Genomic DNA, 18,213 nt, shown 5'->3' with positions numbered 1-18,213 from the left:
ACGGAGGGGATTGTCCTCTCCGCACTTCAGCCTCCCTGCATTCAGGGCTAGACAGCTGATTTTGGCTGTCTGGCTGAGGGAAGTTGGAGTGGAGGGGGCGGATGCCGGACGACGTACAGGAAGCGTCAGAACGGCTCTTCCGCCCGCCCCTCCATGCCCCCAGGAATGCCCCGTTTTTGCTGCCCCGGGAACTGACCTATCCTATGGCCGTCTTGCCGCTGATTAGCGGCCGTAGGATTGCGCCCTTCCATACACTCCCTAGCTATCACAGCACAGCGCACCTTTGAGACCTTGGCCAGATTACATCAGCGTGGAAACACCTGACGGAGAAAGAAAAAATGGACTGAAAGAATATAAGGTAAGATTCAAGAAATATTTTTTCCAGTCACCAGTATATTGACACAGGAACAATCTTTTGCTGAAAAAATTCTGCAGATATTTTCTTTAGTAAGTACGTATTTATATGTTATTTTTAGGAATAAAATGGTTTTATATGGTTTTTAAAATAATGCTATGCATGTACTAGCCCTTGTGGCAATTTGTATTGCAGGAACGTTTTAACTATGTGTTGTCCTATTTGTAAATTTTATTATTTATGTTACATACAGCCCCCTGAAGAAGGCCTAAGATAAAGGCTGCAACATGTTGGGCTTTGTGTAATAAATTCTGTCTTGCATCCTGAGAACTCGTTCTCTTCTTTGTGACCCATCAGGCCTAGCCTGCATAGCCAATGGTGGAGCCATGATGGAAGTTGTAGTCTGACATCAAGAGGAGGGCCTTGTGTTCCCCGATCCCTGCCTGAAAAGCTCTGCGGTATTTCCAGGGGGTTGGGGGGCTGCCAGTCCAGTCTAGCTGATCCAGCCCAGAGACCTGGTTTTGCTATGCTAGCTTTGAATGCCTGTAGACACCTCTCCACAACTGGGTGCCCTCTAGACTACAGTTCCCATTATCCCCCAGCCAGCATGGCCCAACACATTCGGAGACCCCCAGGGTGGGGAAAGCTGACCCATCAGGAAACTAAGAGCCTAAGATTTGCTCCCCCGCCCCCCCAGCATATGCAGTTTCACATCCTAACTCAAATCAGAGCAGCAGCATGACTACAAGAATAAAATGAAGTTTGCTTCCGCTGCCCTCATCACCTGTTGCTCTTTGGCGCATAGACTTCGGTCCCAAAGTCCAGGCATAGTTGTACCACTGCCCACGAATGGCTCTTCACAACAATCCTGCAAGGTAGGTCAGTAGTAGCAAGCCCACATCGCAGTTGAAGCTGAGCAAGATGTGTCCTTTGGCCAGCCGTGAAAGTGCCCAGAATTCAACTATTGCAAGTTCCAGGGATGAGACGAGTCCTGGAGCTAAGCTGTGGGGAGGAACATCAGATGTTGACAGCCCTGGAAAGCAACTACTTGGTCTCACAACCTCCCCAGGGACGCGGGGGCAGACCTTCAGCTGGTCTTGACAGAAGCCTGGAAGTAGCGGTCAGGTTCGGCTTTCCTTTGAACATGTAAAGAGTTCTTTTCCTTCATCAGGGCTGGATTTAGGGCAGGCAACCCAGCTGACTGCCTGGGCACTGGGTTTGGGGGTTGCTGGGGTCGGGGTGAACCGGTCAACCTGACTCTCGGCTGTGTACTCAAAAGCTGAAACAAATAGTGCACGCCATTCCTGTGGCGTGGATAAATACAGATTTACAGATCCTTGTTTGGTGGCATAATGCCCTTATACCAGCCTTCCCCAACCTGGTGCCCTCTGGACTACAACTCCCAGCATCCCCCAAATCAGCCATGTTTGTGGGCTTCCCGGGGGTCTCTGGCTGGACCCGGTCGAGCTCCAGACCTTTGGTCCGATTCGGTACGGCTCTTCTTCTGTCTTTGGGACAACCAAGGCACGAATGGTGAAGCGAAGGAGAGACTACCTCTGCGCTTGTGCAGAGCGCCTTTCCCCACCCCCTCACATTGAAGGTACGCGGGGCTCCTAGAAGCAAGACGCGGGCCGTGGCATGCTAGTAGACTTGAGCCCCGGCACCTTTCTTCTCTCTCCCAAAATACAGCAAACCCGGTTGCCGTGGAAACAAACAGGGCCGGAAGGAATGAGCCAGCCTTGCCCAGCCTGCGGCCCTCCAGATGTGTTGACTACAACGCCCAGCATGCCCCAGCCAGCCTCGTCTCGCTGGGGCATGCTGGGAGTTGTCGCCCAACACATCTGGCGGGCCGCAGGCTGGGCAAGGCTGGAAACTGAGCAACCCTTGCAGCCTTTCCCCAGACCGATGGGACTACAGCTCCCACCAGCCCGGGCTTGCGTAGCCAACGGTCAGGAGTCCTGGGAGCCGTAGTCCCAGCGCATCTGGGGGGCGGGCCGCCGGGCTGGATGGAGCCAATATAAAGACGAAAGGCGCAAGCGGTCCTCCAGGCGCAGGGGGCGCAGACCCGGAGGCATCCGCTGGCGGCCGCTCTGCCCCCCGGAAGCTGCGTCTCGCCTTCTCCGCATGTGCTGGACGTGCCGCTGAAGCCTCGGCGCAGCTCCTGGCGCGCTGGGGCTGCTCGGCTCAGCAGGCGCCGCGCCGTCGCCCCCTCCCCCGCTGGGGTGGGTGCGCCCTCCCCTCCCCTCCGCCCAGCCCTGGTGGGGCTTCCCCTCGGCTGTCTAGGGGGCCTTCCCTTTCCCAGACCCCCTGAAGGGGTTTTTGCCCCCCTTCCTTTCCCTGCCTTCAGCGCCCCCTTTCGCCCCCTGCACCCCTCCCCTCTTTGCACCATGGCGACGGAGGAGCTAGAAAAAATACTTTCCAACTTACTGCAGCCTGACAATGCCATCATCCAACAGGTGAAGAGTGGAGGGGGGACAGGTGGGTTGGGGTCTGAAAGGGGCGGGGTAGAATCCAAGCGGTCAGGGTGGTGAGACTGGGAAGCTGGGTGGGCGCGTCAAGGGTCAGGGCTTGAATGGGGGGGGCTAGAATGGGAGGTGTACACGGAGGAACATGAAATGCCAGGTGTAGGGAATTATCTGTAAGCTGGTGCTGCAGCTCATCAAATGTGGGGCGGCCTCAGTGGGGCACTGATAGGGCTGTGTGTGTATCCCCAGATGTTGGTTTTCCCAGCGCTGGGGTAGGCAACCTGGCACCCTCCAGATATTGGCTGTGCTTGTTGGGACGTATTTATGCATTTATCTGAAGTACTTCTATGCCAAAGGCTTACATATAGTCAGTTAAGCAAGACAGCCCCTGCCCACAGGCTTACAGTCTCAAAAAGACGGTGCACATGAGGAAAAAGGAATGGGGAGCGAAGGGGTGGGGAGATTTATGGGAGTTGTTGTCCAAAACGAAATCTTATTGGTGGATAGCCCTGTTTGGGTTTGAAACCGTTCAACTCCTCTTCCATTGGGGGCAGTGACTGAACTGGAGCTTTTGGGGGAGGGCCCAGTTTGGGTAGGTTTAACCCCCGCCATTTGTTTCTCCCACACACACACACCCCCCAGGCTACAGCCCAGCTGAAAGAGGCCCTGAAGCAGCCGGTGGCATTGTCCCATCTCTGTCATGTGATGTCAAGCTCTCAAGATCCCCAGGTAAGTCACAGCAGGGCCCAAAGGTCCAGGCTCCAACCTTTTGGGGCCCATGGGCACATTTGGAACTTTGAGGGAGCGTCGTGGGTGCTGTCCACAAAATGGCTGCTGGGGTGGGGGGAAGTTTTGGGTGTCATAAAAATGGCTGCCGTGGGGGATATGGCCAGCCATGAAACGTTGGGAGCCACAGAAGGAATTCAGGGTTGCTCAGCCTCTCTGTGCAACCCGGCTGCACGTCCATACACAACACAGATTAATCCTATGCATGTTGGTTGCATGTTTACTGTGAAGCAAGTCCCACTAAATTCAGTGGAGCTTACTCCCAGAAAAGTGTGCCTCGGATTGCATTCTAAGCCATTTAAGGAGCACCTTTAATGCAATTTACACAAAAATCTTAACACAGATCATAGAAAGGTTGGATGACTGACAACACAAGTTGCTGCAGGAACTTTAAAAAATATAATTTCCATTCAAATGGAATTTTGCTCGTGTGTTCCACCGTTGGGATTTTATTGGGAGAAGGTAGGGAGCAAAGAAATCAGCCTCTCCTGGAGGCAGTGCTTTCAGAGCGATCCTGGGCATGTTTACTCAGAAGTAAGTCCTACTGTGCTCAATGGGGTTTCCTCCCAGAGAAGTGTGCAAAGGATTGAATTCTAAAATTCCCCAAGGAAGGGCCTGTAGGATAAACATTTCATGATATTTTGCATTTAAAAGGTAGTTTCCAGCGTTTGGGGGACATTGTGGAACCTGGTGCTCCACAAAAGTAGCGCGCTCTCTGATTTTGTGGCCAAATGAAAATGAAGTGTAAGGAATGTTTTTTCCCTGGCTGTTCTTGGCACCTTCCTCCTGCCGCCGCCACCATGCCCTGTCAAAAGTTCATGAGAAGCAGACACAGCTTTCCAATCAAGAGCAGCAGTTAACTCCACCTTCCCCAGCCTGGTGCCTTCCAGATGGGTTGAACTGCAACTCCCATCATTCCTGGCCAGAGCCAGGCTGGCTGAGAATGATGGGAGTTGCAGTCCAGGCCTTTGGAGGGCACCAGGTTTGAGAAACACCAAAATCCATATAGCGCACAATACCTTTTATTAGGACAACTCAGAGATTGCCCAAAATGTGCACACTTTTGAAGTCTCCGGATCTCTTTATAAAATCCCCTTTCCTGCCTGCTGGCTTGCAGTCTGGGTCTCTATCTCCCCCACCCCCCTCTCTGCAAAAGGCCCAGAGACAAACATTGCTCTGTGTTTATTTCAGCAAGCACTGATTATTTTTGCTGCATGCAATAAAACCATTGTTTGCAGATGGACAGAGAGAGAGGTTGAGAGGGGGAGCTTGGACAATACATAGATGGGTGGGGCCACTGGGGTGAATCTCCACTGCAAATCTCTAACTTTGCATTGCTCCACACCTGAGCTTTGCCTCCCCCACCCCCATGGAGGAATTAATGCCTGGAGGTTGCTTTGTCCAGGTTGCTTCCTGCTATTGGTGAGTTTGAATTTCTAGCTCCTCTCTAGGAGTTGCTGCCTGCCCATAAAAATACCTGTGGTCTGTGAATAGAAGTACCTCTGATTGTGAAATCTTCCATTATCTGTGAGTGGCTGGCTGAGAGTCCAGATTAGATGCTGCCACTCTGTGGGGAGCCCAGCTGACCTCTCTTCCATGCCCTGCAAGCTGTTTTGGTGTCGTCTTGTTCTTAGGATGTGGGTTCCTGATAAATCCTGTCTTAGCAAGTTCCATATCATTTTAAAAGCAACTGACCATTTCTGAACTTCCCACTCTGCTTGAGTTTTTGAATAAACATACTCAATTTGAATAAGGAGGAAGGTGTTCATTTAAATCTCACTGCATATGTTAATCGGCTGACCTTTGCCTTGTGTTTTCACCCCACAATAATGGCAACTGTTAAGGTGATCATCCCTGTCCTTGCATATCAGTGCCCTCTGACGACACAGTTTACATCTCCCTCCTCCTTCAAATCTGCCAATTCGAGGTTCACCACTTTATCCTCTGATGAAGGGGACAGTGTCCGCCAAAGCCTGTGCCAGATTAAATTTATTGGGCTTTAAGGTGCCACAAGACACTTTGTTGTTTTTGCTGCAATGGACTAACACAGCTACCCCTCAGCAAAATATATGCAGTTGGAGTTGATTTTAGCTCCTTTTGCCTGGCCTAAGGTTGGTCTTAATGGTCTTAAACACTGGACTTGCTTAGCATTTGCAGTAACCTGGTTTACGCAAGGATCAAAGGAAGCACTGCAAAAGGGCCTCTCCTTCATAAGTGTAAAAGTGCTGAATCTCCCACACATTGGAATGTAGACTTGAGATTTCATTTTTTAATTTTTATTACATTTATATCCTGGCTTTTTTTTTTTTTTTACTCCTGTAAGGAGCTGAAGGTGGCTTACGTGACCCTCTCCATTTTATCCTCACAACAACCCTGTCAGACCGAGAGTCAGTGACTGGCCCAAAGTCTACGCAGTGAGCTTCATGGCCTGAGTGGGGACTCAAACCTGGATCTCCCGAGTCCCAGTGCAACACTGACCGCTACGCAGCACTGGTGGCAGCAAATGCCTTTCAATAAGCATCGAAGCATGTCATGCACACTATTCTACCTCGCAGGGTTGAAGTGCCGGATTCCATTTGTGGCAGTTCCCTCTCTTTCCTTAGGCTGTCTCTGGTGCTCCAAAGGGCAGGGGAGAGGTAACTTTTTCAGACCACCAGTGAGCCCAGCTGAGGCATCAAATATATGACTAAGGGTGCAACTGTATGCATGTCTAGACAGAAAAAAGTCCTACAACTCCCAGCATTCCCCAGCCGGCTCTGCTGGCTGGGGAATGCTGGGAGTAGTAGGACTTTTTTCTGTCTAAACATGCCTAGGATTGCGCCCTTAATGTGTCCTGTTCCGTCTTGCACCCCATCCCTTCTGCAGCTCTTCCGGTGAGAGCAGCACTCAACACCCCCAGCCTCCAACTTCTCTGTCCCTGCCCCAACCCTAGCCATGTTAGATGGTGTACGCGGTATTTCTAAAACTTCATTTGACTGCCTAAATATACACCTTGGTATCTCATTTTAAAGTGCTGTGGGGCCGTTTCCTGCCACTGGCCTGCTACCCCTGTTGTCTTCCTCTGAGCCCAGGTCTGCCATTCCTGTTTCCCAGAATCCTTGCTGATTTGCCCCACAGCCCTCGCCACCCTTTTTCACCTTTGTCCCTCACACCTCCCTCCCCAGATCCGGCAATTTGCTGCGGTGCTGGTGAGAAGGCGCCTCACCAAACACTGGAGGAAGCTCAGCGCTGCTGACCAGGACACGTGAGTGCTGAAGGGGCAGGTCACAGTTGCCTGCGGAAGAGACGCCCGTGTCTCCCCACTCTTCGTTGGGCAGATGTCTTGGACTTCAGCTCCCAGCTGCCTCAGCCTGCATGGCCAATGTCCAGGAATGCTGGGAGTTGTAGTCTGAAAGATCTGGAGGTTGCCAGGTTGGGGAAGGGTGATCCAGAGGATCACAGGGGAACCTGCAGTAGGAGATGTGTGTTGTGTGGAGGAGAGGAGGTTGACAGGGGGGCCCTCCTGCATCGCAGCTGGCTGCTTGGGCCCCTGCACCACATTCAGCATTGAAAGCCGGCAGCCGCCCTCTTGTCTCTTCCAGGCTCAAGACGCTAGTGCTGACCAGCTTGCAGCGGGAAACAGAGTGAGTCTCCGTCCGGACCCGAGCCTCGTGCCTGTGGCCAACTCAAGAGCCCCTCCTTTGCATGCCAAAGGCCACAGGTTCAGTCTGGAGGGTCTGGGAGTTGGGTCACGCTGCCTTCAGTCAGAACTGGAATGCCAGGCACTGGGAGCGAACAACAGGGCACGGCTGTTGCCTGCATGTGGCCTTCCCGGGAGCATCTGGCTGTCCCCATGCTGGAGACAGGATACTGGGCTAGGTGGACCCTTGGTCTTCTCCAGGAGGGGTGCTCTTGCGTCTCAACGCCCAGTCCTTCACTCCGTTGTGGATGAGGCTGACTTGTGGGAGCTGTGATGGGCTGAAATGGGGGTTCAGGCCGCCTGCTCTTCTCCCCCAGCCATAAGGTCTCCTTAAGCCTGGCCCAGCTGGCTGCCGTCATTCTGAAGAGCGAGACACTGGCGAAGTGGCCACAGATGCTCCAGCTCATCCAGCACGGGGCCCGTTCCCAGGACCCCGCCCAGTGCCAGGTACGGTCACAGGCTGTGTGCGTTCTCAGCAGCTCTCGAGCTCCCTGCCGAGGGCGGCTCAGTCAGCCCCCTCCCTGCTGTCCTGCCCCCGGTGGGCAAAGGCGGTTTTATTCAGGCGGGACTTCGGCATATAAGCTGGTCTGCTGCTGCTGGGTCTTGTGTTGTTGTTTTTAAATGGTTGTGTGCCGCTTATTTCATTTATTTTGTTCCTAATGTATTTGTTTTTGTTCAAGATCTTGTTTTTAACGTGGATGTCATTGTTGGCCGGCTTGAGTCCATTTTCTGGCAATACATGATTATTCCGCGAGCACTACCGCGGAATGCATCTCGGGATCGCCTTTAAAAACAGGTGAAAGCAGCCATTCTTGCACCACCACTCCTCTGTGTGTCTCCAGGTGGGACTGCTGCTCCTGCATTGTGCCCTGGAAGTGGACCCGGACGTCTTTGCTCCACACTACACGGATCTCTTGCGCCTCTTCCACCAGACGCTCAACAGCCGGGACCAGCCGGCCGCCCTCTACTACTCCCTGCGGAGCCTCACCACCATGGTGCCCGGACTGGGCTCTGACGAGATGGTGGGTCAACACACGCTTCTCCTTCAGGTCCTCGCCAGGCCCGCGGTGTCTGCTTTCCCCCAGCGTGTCTGCTTTCATGAACACGTTCATTCCGGGGCCAGCAAAGCACAACCCTACCAGCAGACACTTCTGAATGGCATTAGAACGCTTTGCGAGTACTACACTGTGGGTGCAGAATCTTTTCTAGCCTGAGGGCCAGGTTCAGTCTCTGAGAACCTTGCTGGGGGCAGGGGGGGAGTTCCAGTAATTGGTGGGGTCAAAGTTGCAGGGCCCAAAGTACCAGCATGTTGAGCTTAAGGTTCCTACTTCTATTAACTAAGCCTTAGAGGCGTTTCAATTATTGAAAGCCTGGAAAGGACCAAATGGTCAGGGGAAAGGAGGCGGTGCCTTCTAGAGAACCCCGGATTTGGCCCGCAGGCCTAGGGTTCAACACCCCTGTACTAGACAGTCCACCCTGCTTTGTTGTTGGAGAAGGGGGTGTCTTGTTAGCGTCATGGGCGTATTGTGTCCCTGCAAAGCAGAGTCATTTGTGGCTTGAGGCAAGCAGCTACTACAAAACATTAGGGCTGTGATCTAATTAAAGAAATACGAGCAAATGCATTTTAATGCATTAATTGGTTCATGGATGCAATCTGCACAGACTTGCATATTACAGATACCACTGCTTTGGAGGATACCGCTGCTTTGTTTTTTAGATGGTGCTTGTATATGTGATCTTGCATCAGCCTTTCACAGCCTAGTACTGTCCAGGGGTGTGGTACTGCAATCCCCATCATCTCCATGGTCATGCTGGCTGGGGTTGATGGGGGTGGTAGTCCAGTACATCTGGAAGGCGCGCAAGTTTGGGACAGAGGCGCTCCCTTCCTCTTGAGAGTGCTGGTGCCCCCTTCTGGAGGGTCCAGAAGGAGTTCTATTTTTTTTTAATTAAGTGATGCCCATTTACTCAGGTTGCCTTCTTAATCGATGTAAGAAAAGGTTTTTAATCAATTAGTCAATTGCACCCTGACAAAACATCCTCTGAAAGGCAAAGTCTCAAATTTCACAGCAAGCTGTTCTGCTGTTCTTCCCGGTTCTTTGCTTATTTACTGTTCTTGTATTTTTCGGTGTACCGAGGCTGTTTATAATTCGTAAAACGTTTCTTCTGCTCTCCCTCCCATGCCCCCCAATCTGGAACCCCCATCTCCTCTTCACCTTCCAGAAGCTGATGTCTTCGATGGTGCCCAAGCTGATATCTGCTATCAGAGAACTGATCGCTGTCAACGAGGTGGGGGTCGTGTGTGTGTGTGTGTGTGTGTGTGTGTGTGTGTGGTGTAATGCCAGCGTGGCATTGCCTACTCGTGTTGAGGAATGGAGTAAGACTCTGGAGAAATGCTCACGCATGCCCTGGGTTAGTGATAGGTGGCACAACTCATTGCACCTGAGTCAACCTATCTGGTGTGCCTGCTTCTGCACTGCGCGGTGTCCTTGGCCACTGTTTCACATGTTCATATTTATATTTTTAAATGGTATTTCTATGCCGCCTTTCTGAAGCCAAGCAAGTGATTTACACAAAATAAGAACATGGTAAAATGCGACCATAATTACCATTTCAAAAGCCACGTTCGAAAGATGACCCCCGTCTGGAATATAGAGAGTGGGGACCCATTGCAGCTCTAAAGGGCATTTGCTCCGGAGTCTGGGAGCAATGGAGGGGAAAATCCTTTCCAGCGTACCCAACGGGCAGGCTTCTGCAAGTGCAGGTGTCGGATTTGTGCCGAGATGGGCACTCCCTCAGACAGCCAGGCTTTGAGCCCTTTGGACCATTAAAGGTTAACACCAATACCTTGAATCAAACTCCGAAAACAAGTAGCAGCCAATGCAGGTATTTCAGTACTGGAGTGATGCAATCGGAAAGCCAGGCACCACTTAGCAGCCTAGCTGCTGCATTTCACACCAAGGAGTAGCCCCACATAGGGTGCATTGCAGTAGTCTAGCCGTGATATAACCAAGGCATGGATACCTTTTGCCAGATCTTAGCATGTCAGTGTGTGGCTCCCAGTGACATGGAAGGAGTGCCTCTTCTAGCTTCCAATGTCTGCTGCGGTGACTGTTTAGTTCTCTCAATCTGTTTGAGCCCTTTCAGTGCTATTGAAGAATTTCCCTGACAATAATTACTTCAAAAAGGGCTTCACATAGGAGCATGTCTTCTGCCTCTTTTTATTACGTACACTCATTAACATTTACATAGCAGCTACTTAAAGCAATTTATGAGAGAGCATGTACAAAGAACATGTGTGGATAACTGTAAAAAATAAAAAATAAAGTTCTGCAAAATCTTTCTTGGTTTCCCGGTGCTCTAAGGGCTGGGCCAAATTAATACCCCCTGTCTTGTCCCCAAAGTCTGCACGCCCAAGCGGGCAAAATCCAGGCTTCCTGCTTCCACGTCTTAATTGTGTGTGCAGTTGTGTGTGTAGCTTATTATGCATGACCTTGTCTGTGTTTGATAAGATGGCTGGCTACCGTGAAAGCCCCTTTGCCCTCCTGCGCCTCTGTTTCCATACTATGCTCCATTTAAGATCAGCCATTCAGGGACATGTTATTTAGAGACTCTGCTCTTCCTGCAGATCTGCAGAGCTTTCCTGGAACTGAGGCTCCAGATGATGCCTTCAGCATGTCTTGAAGGAAGATACTTGGGGGTTCCATTAGTGGAACAGAAATGTATTTTTGGTTGTTATCAGATCAGAGAGCCGCTATGTGACTTGCTCTGCCCCTTGTATCTGGACTCTAAGGAAAAGTTCCTGTCGTATGTTTTTCAGCAAGGCATTGACCAAACTCCTTGTGGTTTGGTGTTGGAATATTACTGGCTGACCTTCGACCCTATCCTACCTATATGGAAAGCCTTATTAGCTGTGACAGACAAGAAGATACGCGTCAGCTTTATAAAATGTCAAAAGCGCTGAGTTATCCATTTAGGATCTCCTTTTCTTCCCTCTCTGGACAGTTCAGCTTAATGGCGGAAGGCAATCCCGTACGCAAGGAGACTATTTTTTGTTTTGCTACTGAAACTTTGTATGTTGGTTATATACAACTATATTTTATAGAACCTGATTTTGTTGTAATGGCCTCTGGAGATATATAGAATAAAGATGACTGTACTGTTCTGACTGTACCATTTTGGTACTTGGCGCATGATAGGCATGTAGACACCATCTTTTCCTCTCCTCTCCCCACTGACCCCGCCTCCAACAGACCCAGGCTAGCGAAACAATGGAGGTCTTTGACGAACTCATGGAGACGGAAGTCGCCATCATCGTACAGCATCTCCCGGCGGTCGTTGGCTTCTGCCTGGAGGTGAATATGATGCCCCTGGGGAGGCTGTCTGCTCCTCTGGCGCCCCTTCTGGTTGGAGGTGGGGCTGCGCCTGAATTTGAAACAACCGCTTTTCGCACCTGCGCTTCTCTAGGTGGCTTCCAATCAGACGCTGGGCGACAACGTCCGAGTGAAAGCCTTGACCTGCATCAGCTTCCTCATCAAACTCAAGGGCAAGGTGAGAGGTACAGGGGCCCTGTGCCCTTCCGTGCACGCACGCGTATCTTGCAGGCGGTACATGCCAGCTTCCTTCCCAGGACAGACCAGCTCAGGGGGCGTCTCCTTCCTTCTCGCCCTCCAGGCCATCCTGAAGCACAAACTCCTCTCGCCCGTCCTGAGCACCCTCTTCCCCATCATGAGTGCGGAGCCGCCCGCGGGCCAGATGGATGCAGAGGATGAGCAGACGGAGGAGGACATCGAAGACAGGGCTGAAGTCCAGACACCCAAACACTACGCAGCCCAGGTCCTCTGTGGGTCACGCCACGTGGCTTGATCGATCCCAGCATGCTTGGGCAGGGCTTCTTGCCACATGCGCCCCCCCCCCCCCCCCCGGACGCTCTGGTGCCCCCTATTCGGCCCTGCTGTGCTGTTGTGGCTTGGGCCCTGTCTGCTTCTGAACCAGTCCCAGCATGCCTCAGGGTTCTCCCTCATGGGGTGGAGCCTCTGCCTCCTTCAACCCCAGCACTGCCTGGGTTCTGGTTTGCTCAGGGCTGCCTCTTCTGGTCCCTGGTCCCTTTCTCGGTCCCAGCATGCCCCGGGGTTCGCCCTCATGGGCTTGTGCCTCTTCCTTGTTCAGTCCCAGCATCCTGCCTGAGGAGCTCCCAGCTGCTCACCTCCTCTCTCCTCAGTCCCATTTCTCTCCTAGAATGCCCTTCTCCCTCACCCCCTCCCAGCAGGCCCCTCTGGTCACACACGCGTCTCTCTCTGACAGGTGGTGGATATGTTAGCGCTGCACCTTCCCCCGGAGAAGCTCTTCCCCCAGCTGGTGAGCATGGGGGGATTCGAGGGCAGGGCCCTGAGGGTAACACGGGAGGGCCTAGCGATGGTCTTGAAAACGCCTCTCTTCCGTTCAGACGCCTCTGATGGAGCCAGCGCTTCTGAGCCCTAATCCTTACCACCGCAAAGCTGGCCTCATGTGCTTAGCAGTGTTGGCCGAAGGCTGCGGAGATCACATCCGGAAGAAGTATGTAGCCCCCCTCATGGGGTCACTTTTTCTGGGGCCATCACTGGGGGTTCCGATCAACTTCCAGTAGTGCAGAGGTGTTGATCCAGCAGGCCGAATCCAACCCAGATGGTCATGCCCCCTTCCCCAAAACTGGTGCTTTCCCAGCTCTTGCACTCTCCCCCCCGCCCCAGTGGTTCAAATGTCTCTCCTGAGGCTTCATTACTGGCGGTTTTGGCCCGGCACCTTTTGCCTCTGGCCCTGCCCACCCCACCAGTGGAATGCGGCCCCCCAAGAGCTTTTCCAAAACTGAATCTGGCCCTCGGGCTGAAAAAAAGTTTGATGCTTTCGTAGTGTCTTCCAAGGCCCAGTCTCACCTGTTGGGGCTCACCTTTGATGCATCCTGACCGGTTCATTTTTAAGTCACTTGCTTAGCCTGTCCAAGGGGCAAGGGCAGTGGCCAAATCCTGGCAACAACCCTGCAAGGTTGGCTAAGGCTCTGTTTTGGAGGAGCTCTCGGGGGGCGGGGGGGGCATTCCAGTGGTGGGCGGAGCCAAAACCACTGGCAGATTACAGCTTCACACTGCTGTCGCCAGTCCCGAAGCCTTCAGTGAGGCATTTTGACCTTTGAGAAGCCGGGGAGCGGGGGGACCACACAGATGTCGAGAAACGGCCAAATGGTTGGTGGCTGGGGGAATGGGGCTGGGCCGAAACTTAAGAGAAAATCTCTTAAAAAATCTCAGGTGCCCAAAAAAGCATTTATTCTGCCCAGCACGTTTCATAAACCAGAGAGCCAGCGTGGTGTAATGGTGAGAGTGTTGGACTGAGAGTTGGGAGACCCAGGTTCTAGTCTCCACTCAGCCATGGAAGCTCACTGGGTGACTCTGGGCCAGTCACAGACTCTCAGCCCAATCTACCTCTTAGGGTGGTTGCTGTGAGGATGAAATGGAAAGGAGGAGGCTTATGTACGCTGCCTCGGGTTCCTTAAGGAGGAAAAAAAGGCAGGATATTAAATGCAATAAATAAAGGACTTTTCTTCCTCGGGGGCTGCTCACCTTTCTCCGATTTGTGTCACAGAGAATCCTTCCCATGCTTCTCTTCCTTCAAAATGCTTAAAAAGAAGGGGTGGTCTTCGGGGGACCCCTTGGGGGCTGAACTCGGCCCCTGCCCCTGAGTTCCTGCTCCCCTGATGTATATATTTGCACCCAACACTGCACGCTGCTTGGGCAGGCCTAAGCTCACCCAGCAATGCATAATAAATCTTGGCCCCGCTCCCCATCCCGTTTCAGGCACCTCCAGCCCATGCTGCAGGTGGTGTGCCGGGCGCTGTCGGACGAGAACCAGGTGGTGCGCAACGCCGCGCTCTTCGCCCTGGGACAGTTCTCTGAGAACCTGCAGGTGGGCCACGTCGGGGGAGAGAGGGAAGCCAGCTGGGGTCAGGGCTGGGTGTGCTGTGCACCAAAGAGGGTCCTTCATTCCAGTTTAGTAGCCTTTCCTTGTTTTGGGGAGCGGGGGTTCTTAGTAAGAAGCTCATTCATGAAGACATCCCACACGCAGTTTTCCTTATGGTAGTGGCAAGAGTCCAGGTGTTTTGCTCCCTTTTTTAAGAGGAAATTTTAGCTAAAACAATGAGAGAAGCAGCACAGCAGACCCTTCCCCCAACCTGGCGTCCTCCAGTTGTGTTGGACTACAGCTCCCAGCATCCCCCAGCCAGCATAACATAGCTGGCTGGAGGATGCTGGGAGCTGTAGTCCAACACAACTGGAGGACGCCAGGTTGGCGGAAGAGGCTTCAGTCCAGTTACTGCCAAATTCTGCCCTTCGTGCCATCTGTTCGGTAAAGCTCTGCTTAGCCGAAAAATAAAGCAGTGTTTTTACCCCCGCTCTTCAGCCGAAAAAGGCTCCCAGAGCGGTGCCCACAGATTAATAATAAGGCAGTCCCTGCCGTCGGGCTTGCAGTCTAAAAGACATGACACAAAAGGAAGAAAGGGTTGGGAGGGAGGAGGAAAAAACCAAAACTCAGGCGCCGGTTCTTAGTTTCAAAGTTCTTCTGGGTGTTCTTTCAAGCAAGGGAAGGAGAAACGCGCTCCCTGCCGCTGTTCCCTCTCTGGCTGACATGTGGGGCCAGGTTAGCCTCCCCATTGCCATGATGCAGCAGGTGCAGCCCTCCAGTGGCCCTTGGTTCTTTTAGCTGCATTGTTAGCGTTAGGATTATTAGCTACTTCTTCTTTTTAATATTTTATTTTTATTATTTAAAACATTTGTATCCCACCCTATATCGTTAAGATCTCAGGGCAGCGTACAAATGAAATCAGTTTAAACAGTATAAAACAATAAAACAGTTAAAAGCATATTATACCATTAGACGGGCTAATACCAATTAGAAAATCCAAAACAAAACAGTTAAAACAGCATGTGGCTTTAGGGAATGCACTTAGCCCTCAAAGGCTTCAGTGGAAAGCCGTATTTTAACTTGGTGCCGAAATGAAACCTGCATCTGAACCAATCAGGCCTCCAAGGGGAGGGCATTCCACAGCTGGGGTGCCACAACAGAGAAGGCCCTCTCCCATGTCCCATCATAGCAAACAGGAACAACTTTATACGTGAGCAGCTTTCTGAAAAACAGAACCAAGACACAACGGACAGAGACCCTGAAATGCCTCCCTCCCCCCTTTCTCTCCCCTCCCTAGCCGGACATTGCCGAGTATTCCGATGACATCATGCCCCTGCTCCTGCACTACCTGGAGGGCGTCCGGCCGGCCCATACCAGCCACATGGCCAAGGCCTACTATGCCCTGGAGAACTTTGTGGAGAACCTCGGTGAGGATTCCTGGCTGGTCGGGTTGGCCCTCCTCTTCCCCTCATCCCCACTCTCTCCACCTATTGCCCACTTCCGCACTCTCAGGCTGTCATTCTTGGACTTTGATCTGCATCTCCCGCCAGAATGGGATGACCACAGCCAGCCCTGGGCACATCTAGCATTAACAACAAGCCAGGAATTGTAAGCCAGGATCAACCCAGTTTGCGATTCCAGTTTGTTAAGGGGACAACCGGCCAGGATCCTGGTTTTAGCTGACGTGCGAAATACACAATTTCTGGTTGGTTGACCCGGCTGGGTTAGTGGGAGGAGCCAAGTGGTTGCCAACGGGCTGCCGCTTGTGTGTCTCTGTGGGGCGTGTCCACCTTTATGGGGCGTAGTCCTTCCTTTGTTACCCTAACCCCCCCTCCCCACCCCCCACGGACAGGAGAGAAGATTGAGCCCTACCTGCCAGCCCTGATGGAAAGGATGCTGACCACCTTAACCTCCCCTGGCAGCCCCCGCACCAAGGAGCTGGCGGTGAGCGCCATCGGAGCCATCGGTATGCAGACCCCCCCCCCTCCAGGACACGGCTCCTTCTCCTCCTCCGGTCGGGTCCCTCTTTAAGTTGAACCAGCCCCCCTGCGCTTGGGGCAGCACCCCCAGGAAGAGGCAGACAGCCCAAGCTTCCTTCAGACAATGAGTTAGGGGGCAGGCCAGGGCTGAGTGTCTGGGCTGCTCGTACTGAAGGGCCGTGTATCAATTCATTATTTTTTAAAAATTTCTGCTGCTAAGGCCCATTTCTCGCAGGCCTGCGTGTTTTGAGGAAATGGCCTTGGGCAGACTTCCCCAAGCCTGGGCCCTCCAGATGTGCTGGACTACAGTTCCTAGCTTTTCTGGCTAGGCTGGGGGAAGGCTGTCTCGGCGAGTTTTCTGCTCCCCAGGTCATCAGTAAAAATCTACGGGTGTTGGTGAGGTCGGTGGCGGAGGTAATGAGCCTGGATTCCTCGGTTCTTTTCAAGGGAATTGGGGAGTGGATTAGGAGGGGTGGATTGTGTCCCCCCCTCCCCCTCCAATCCCTATAGATGTGGGGAAGGCACATGAGGAACTGGGTTCTCAGACCTGTGGACCTCTTCCCTGTGCAAACCTCACCCTCCTCTTCCTCCTCCTCGCCAACGGCCTTTAGCCCAGGCGGCTCAGGGGTCCCTCCTGCCGTACTTCCACACTGTTTTGGAGCACTTGATGGGCTATCTGCTGACCACCCGGGAGGATCTCCGACCCGTCCAGGTTCAGTCCGTAGGTAAGCAAAATCAGGTCTTTATCGCTTCAGAGTTTGCTGTCAAGATTGGAAGCTTCCTGGGGCAGGGAGCGGCTATTTTTGTTGTCATTGCCTCACTGTACAATGCTCTCCACGGCGATGGATCTACTGTTATCAACAGCTGTAATTGGGCGTGTTGCTTTTTAGACCCTCAACTCGGGCTGGCGGAAGGGAGGTCCTCCTGGTAAATGGCTGGGTGACTTGCAGGTGACTGGCACGGGTTAGGGTGCTGGGGATTAGCAGTTGCGAAGTACCTCGATAAGTTCCTGGAAATAAGCACCCCTTTCTCGGACCCAACTGCAGTCCCTCCATTGATCCCTTAGCCCCAAGCCGAGGCCAGGGATCAGCTGAGAAAGACCCTACAGAATTGCGGAAGAAACTTTAGGCCAAGGCTGCAGTCCTACCCTCTTCTCTCTTTCCTCCCTGAGAACATAAGAGCCGTCCTGGATCAGACCAAGGGTCCATCTAGTCCAGCATTCTGTTCATGCAGTGGCCAACCAGCTTCCCACAGCAGGCTAAGGCCTGGCCTGGCATCCCACTGAACTCACTGGGACTTACTTCTGAGTAAATGTGCTTCGGGATTGCATGATGAAAGGACGCGTCACTCAGCGAGAGAGGTTCACAGTTTGGACACGTGCAGTGGAATGTTTTCTGCCGTTCCTTTCCTTGCCCCAAAGGGACGTCAAGAGTCCTTCTGATGTTCCGCTTCTATCTCTCCTGACAGGGCTCCAGGTTTTTTTAAGCCGCTGCATGAGATGCAGGAGTTGAACAGGCGCGCGCGTTCCCCACTACTAACTTTCCATGCTGGGAAAAAGCTTACCCGTTGAATTTTGGATTGTCTTAATGAGAAAGGCATGGGATTTGCTGTAGTAGACTTCCAACTGTTTAGCAACAGCAGCAGTGAAAAGCCCTCTCGCCACCCCCAAATGTGGCTGTGAGATGGAGATGTGTACTCTACATGCAGCTTATACCAGGGTGCGGTTTGGGGGAAGCAGTGGGAAATTTGCCCCCTCTGGTAAGCCTCCATTTTGCATCGGTCTCCTGCTCCCTGTTTCACCCCGTCGGTTCCCCAGCCCCCATTTTGCATCTGGCTTCCATTGGTGGATCTCAGGGTTCCAATTTTTTTTTTTTAAAAAAAGTAGATCCGGGAAGCCTGAAGTTCACCCACGCCTGCTTAAATTGTTGGTTGTGCTTTGCTTTTCTCAAGAAAGCTGCCTTCGACCGTTGGTAGGCAGACAGGCAGGCAAGGTATAAATTGCAATTGTTACTACAGCGGGAGGTG

At 52.5% G+C, this 18,213-nt stretch overlaps 1 protein-coding gene across 2 annotated transcripts in view; it reads left to right on the top strand.

The window, feature by feature from the left end:
• The first annotated feature begins 2,422 nt into the window (after positions 1 to 2,422).
• Positions 2,423 to 18,213, top strand: part of IPO4 (importin 4) — a 32,882-nt gene continuing 17,091 nt past the window's right edge. The window contains exons 1-16 of one of the 2 annotated variants that reach the window (XM_084806553.1): positions 2,423 to 2,811; positions 3,463 to 3,549; positions 6,771 to 6,850; positions 7,188 to 7,229; positions 7,603 to 7,732; positions 8,128 to 8,307; positions 9,506 to 9,571; positions 11,536 to 11,637; positions 11,750 to 11,833; positions 11,957 to 12,118; positions 12,587 to 12,640; positions 12,729 to 12,838; positions 14,107 to 14,215; positions 15,507 to 15,636; positions 16,062 to 16,175; positions 16,800 to 16,913. In XM_084806553.1, coding sequence (XP_084662679.1) covers positions 2,743 to 2,811; positions 3,463 to 3,549; positions 6,771 to 6,850; positions 7,188 to 7,229; positions 7,603 to 7,732; positions 8,128 to 8,307; positions 9,506 to 9,571; positions 11,536 to 11,637; positions 11,750 to 11,833; positions 11,957 to 12,118; positions 12,587 to 12,640; positions 12,729 to 12,838; positions 14,107 to 14,215; positions 15,507 to 15,636; positions 16,062 to 16,175; positions 16,800 to 16,913 — 1,633 coding nt within the window. In that variant the 5' untranslated portion in view covers positions 2,423 to 2,742. The remainder of the gene's footprint in view (positions 2,812 to 3,462; positions 3,550 to 6,770; positions 6,851 to 7,187; positions 7,230 to 7,602; positions 7,733 to 8,127; positions 8,308 to 9,505; positions 9,572 to 11,535; positions 11,638 to 11,749; positions 11,834 to 11,956; positions 12,119 to 12,586; positions 12,641 to 12,728; positions 12,839 to 14,106; positions 14,216 to 15,506; positions 15,637 to 16,061; positions 16,176 to 16,799; positions 16,914 to 18,213) is intronic. The other variant, XM_084806554.1, reaches the window with a different exon arrangement.

This window comes from Heloderma suspectum, chromosome 6 (assembly GCF_057233095.1).
Source record: "Heloderma suspectum isolate Gila_16-S chromosome 6, 16-S_ref, whole genome shotgun sequence".
Classification (NCBI taxonomy): Eukaryota; Metazoa; Chordata; class Lepidosauria; order Squamata; family Helodermatidae; genus Heloderma; species Heloderma suspectum.
The sequence above is the reverse complement of the archived record's forward strand: the minus strand, read 5'-3'. Positions and strand labels throughout refer to the sequence as shown.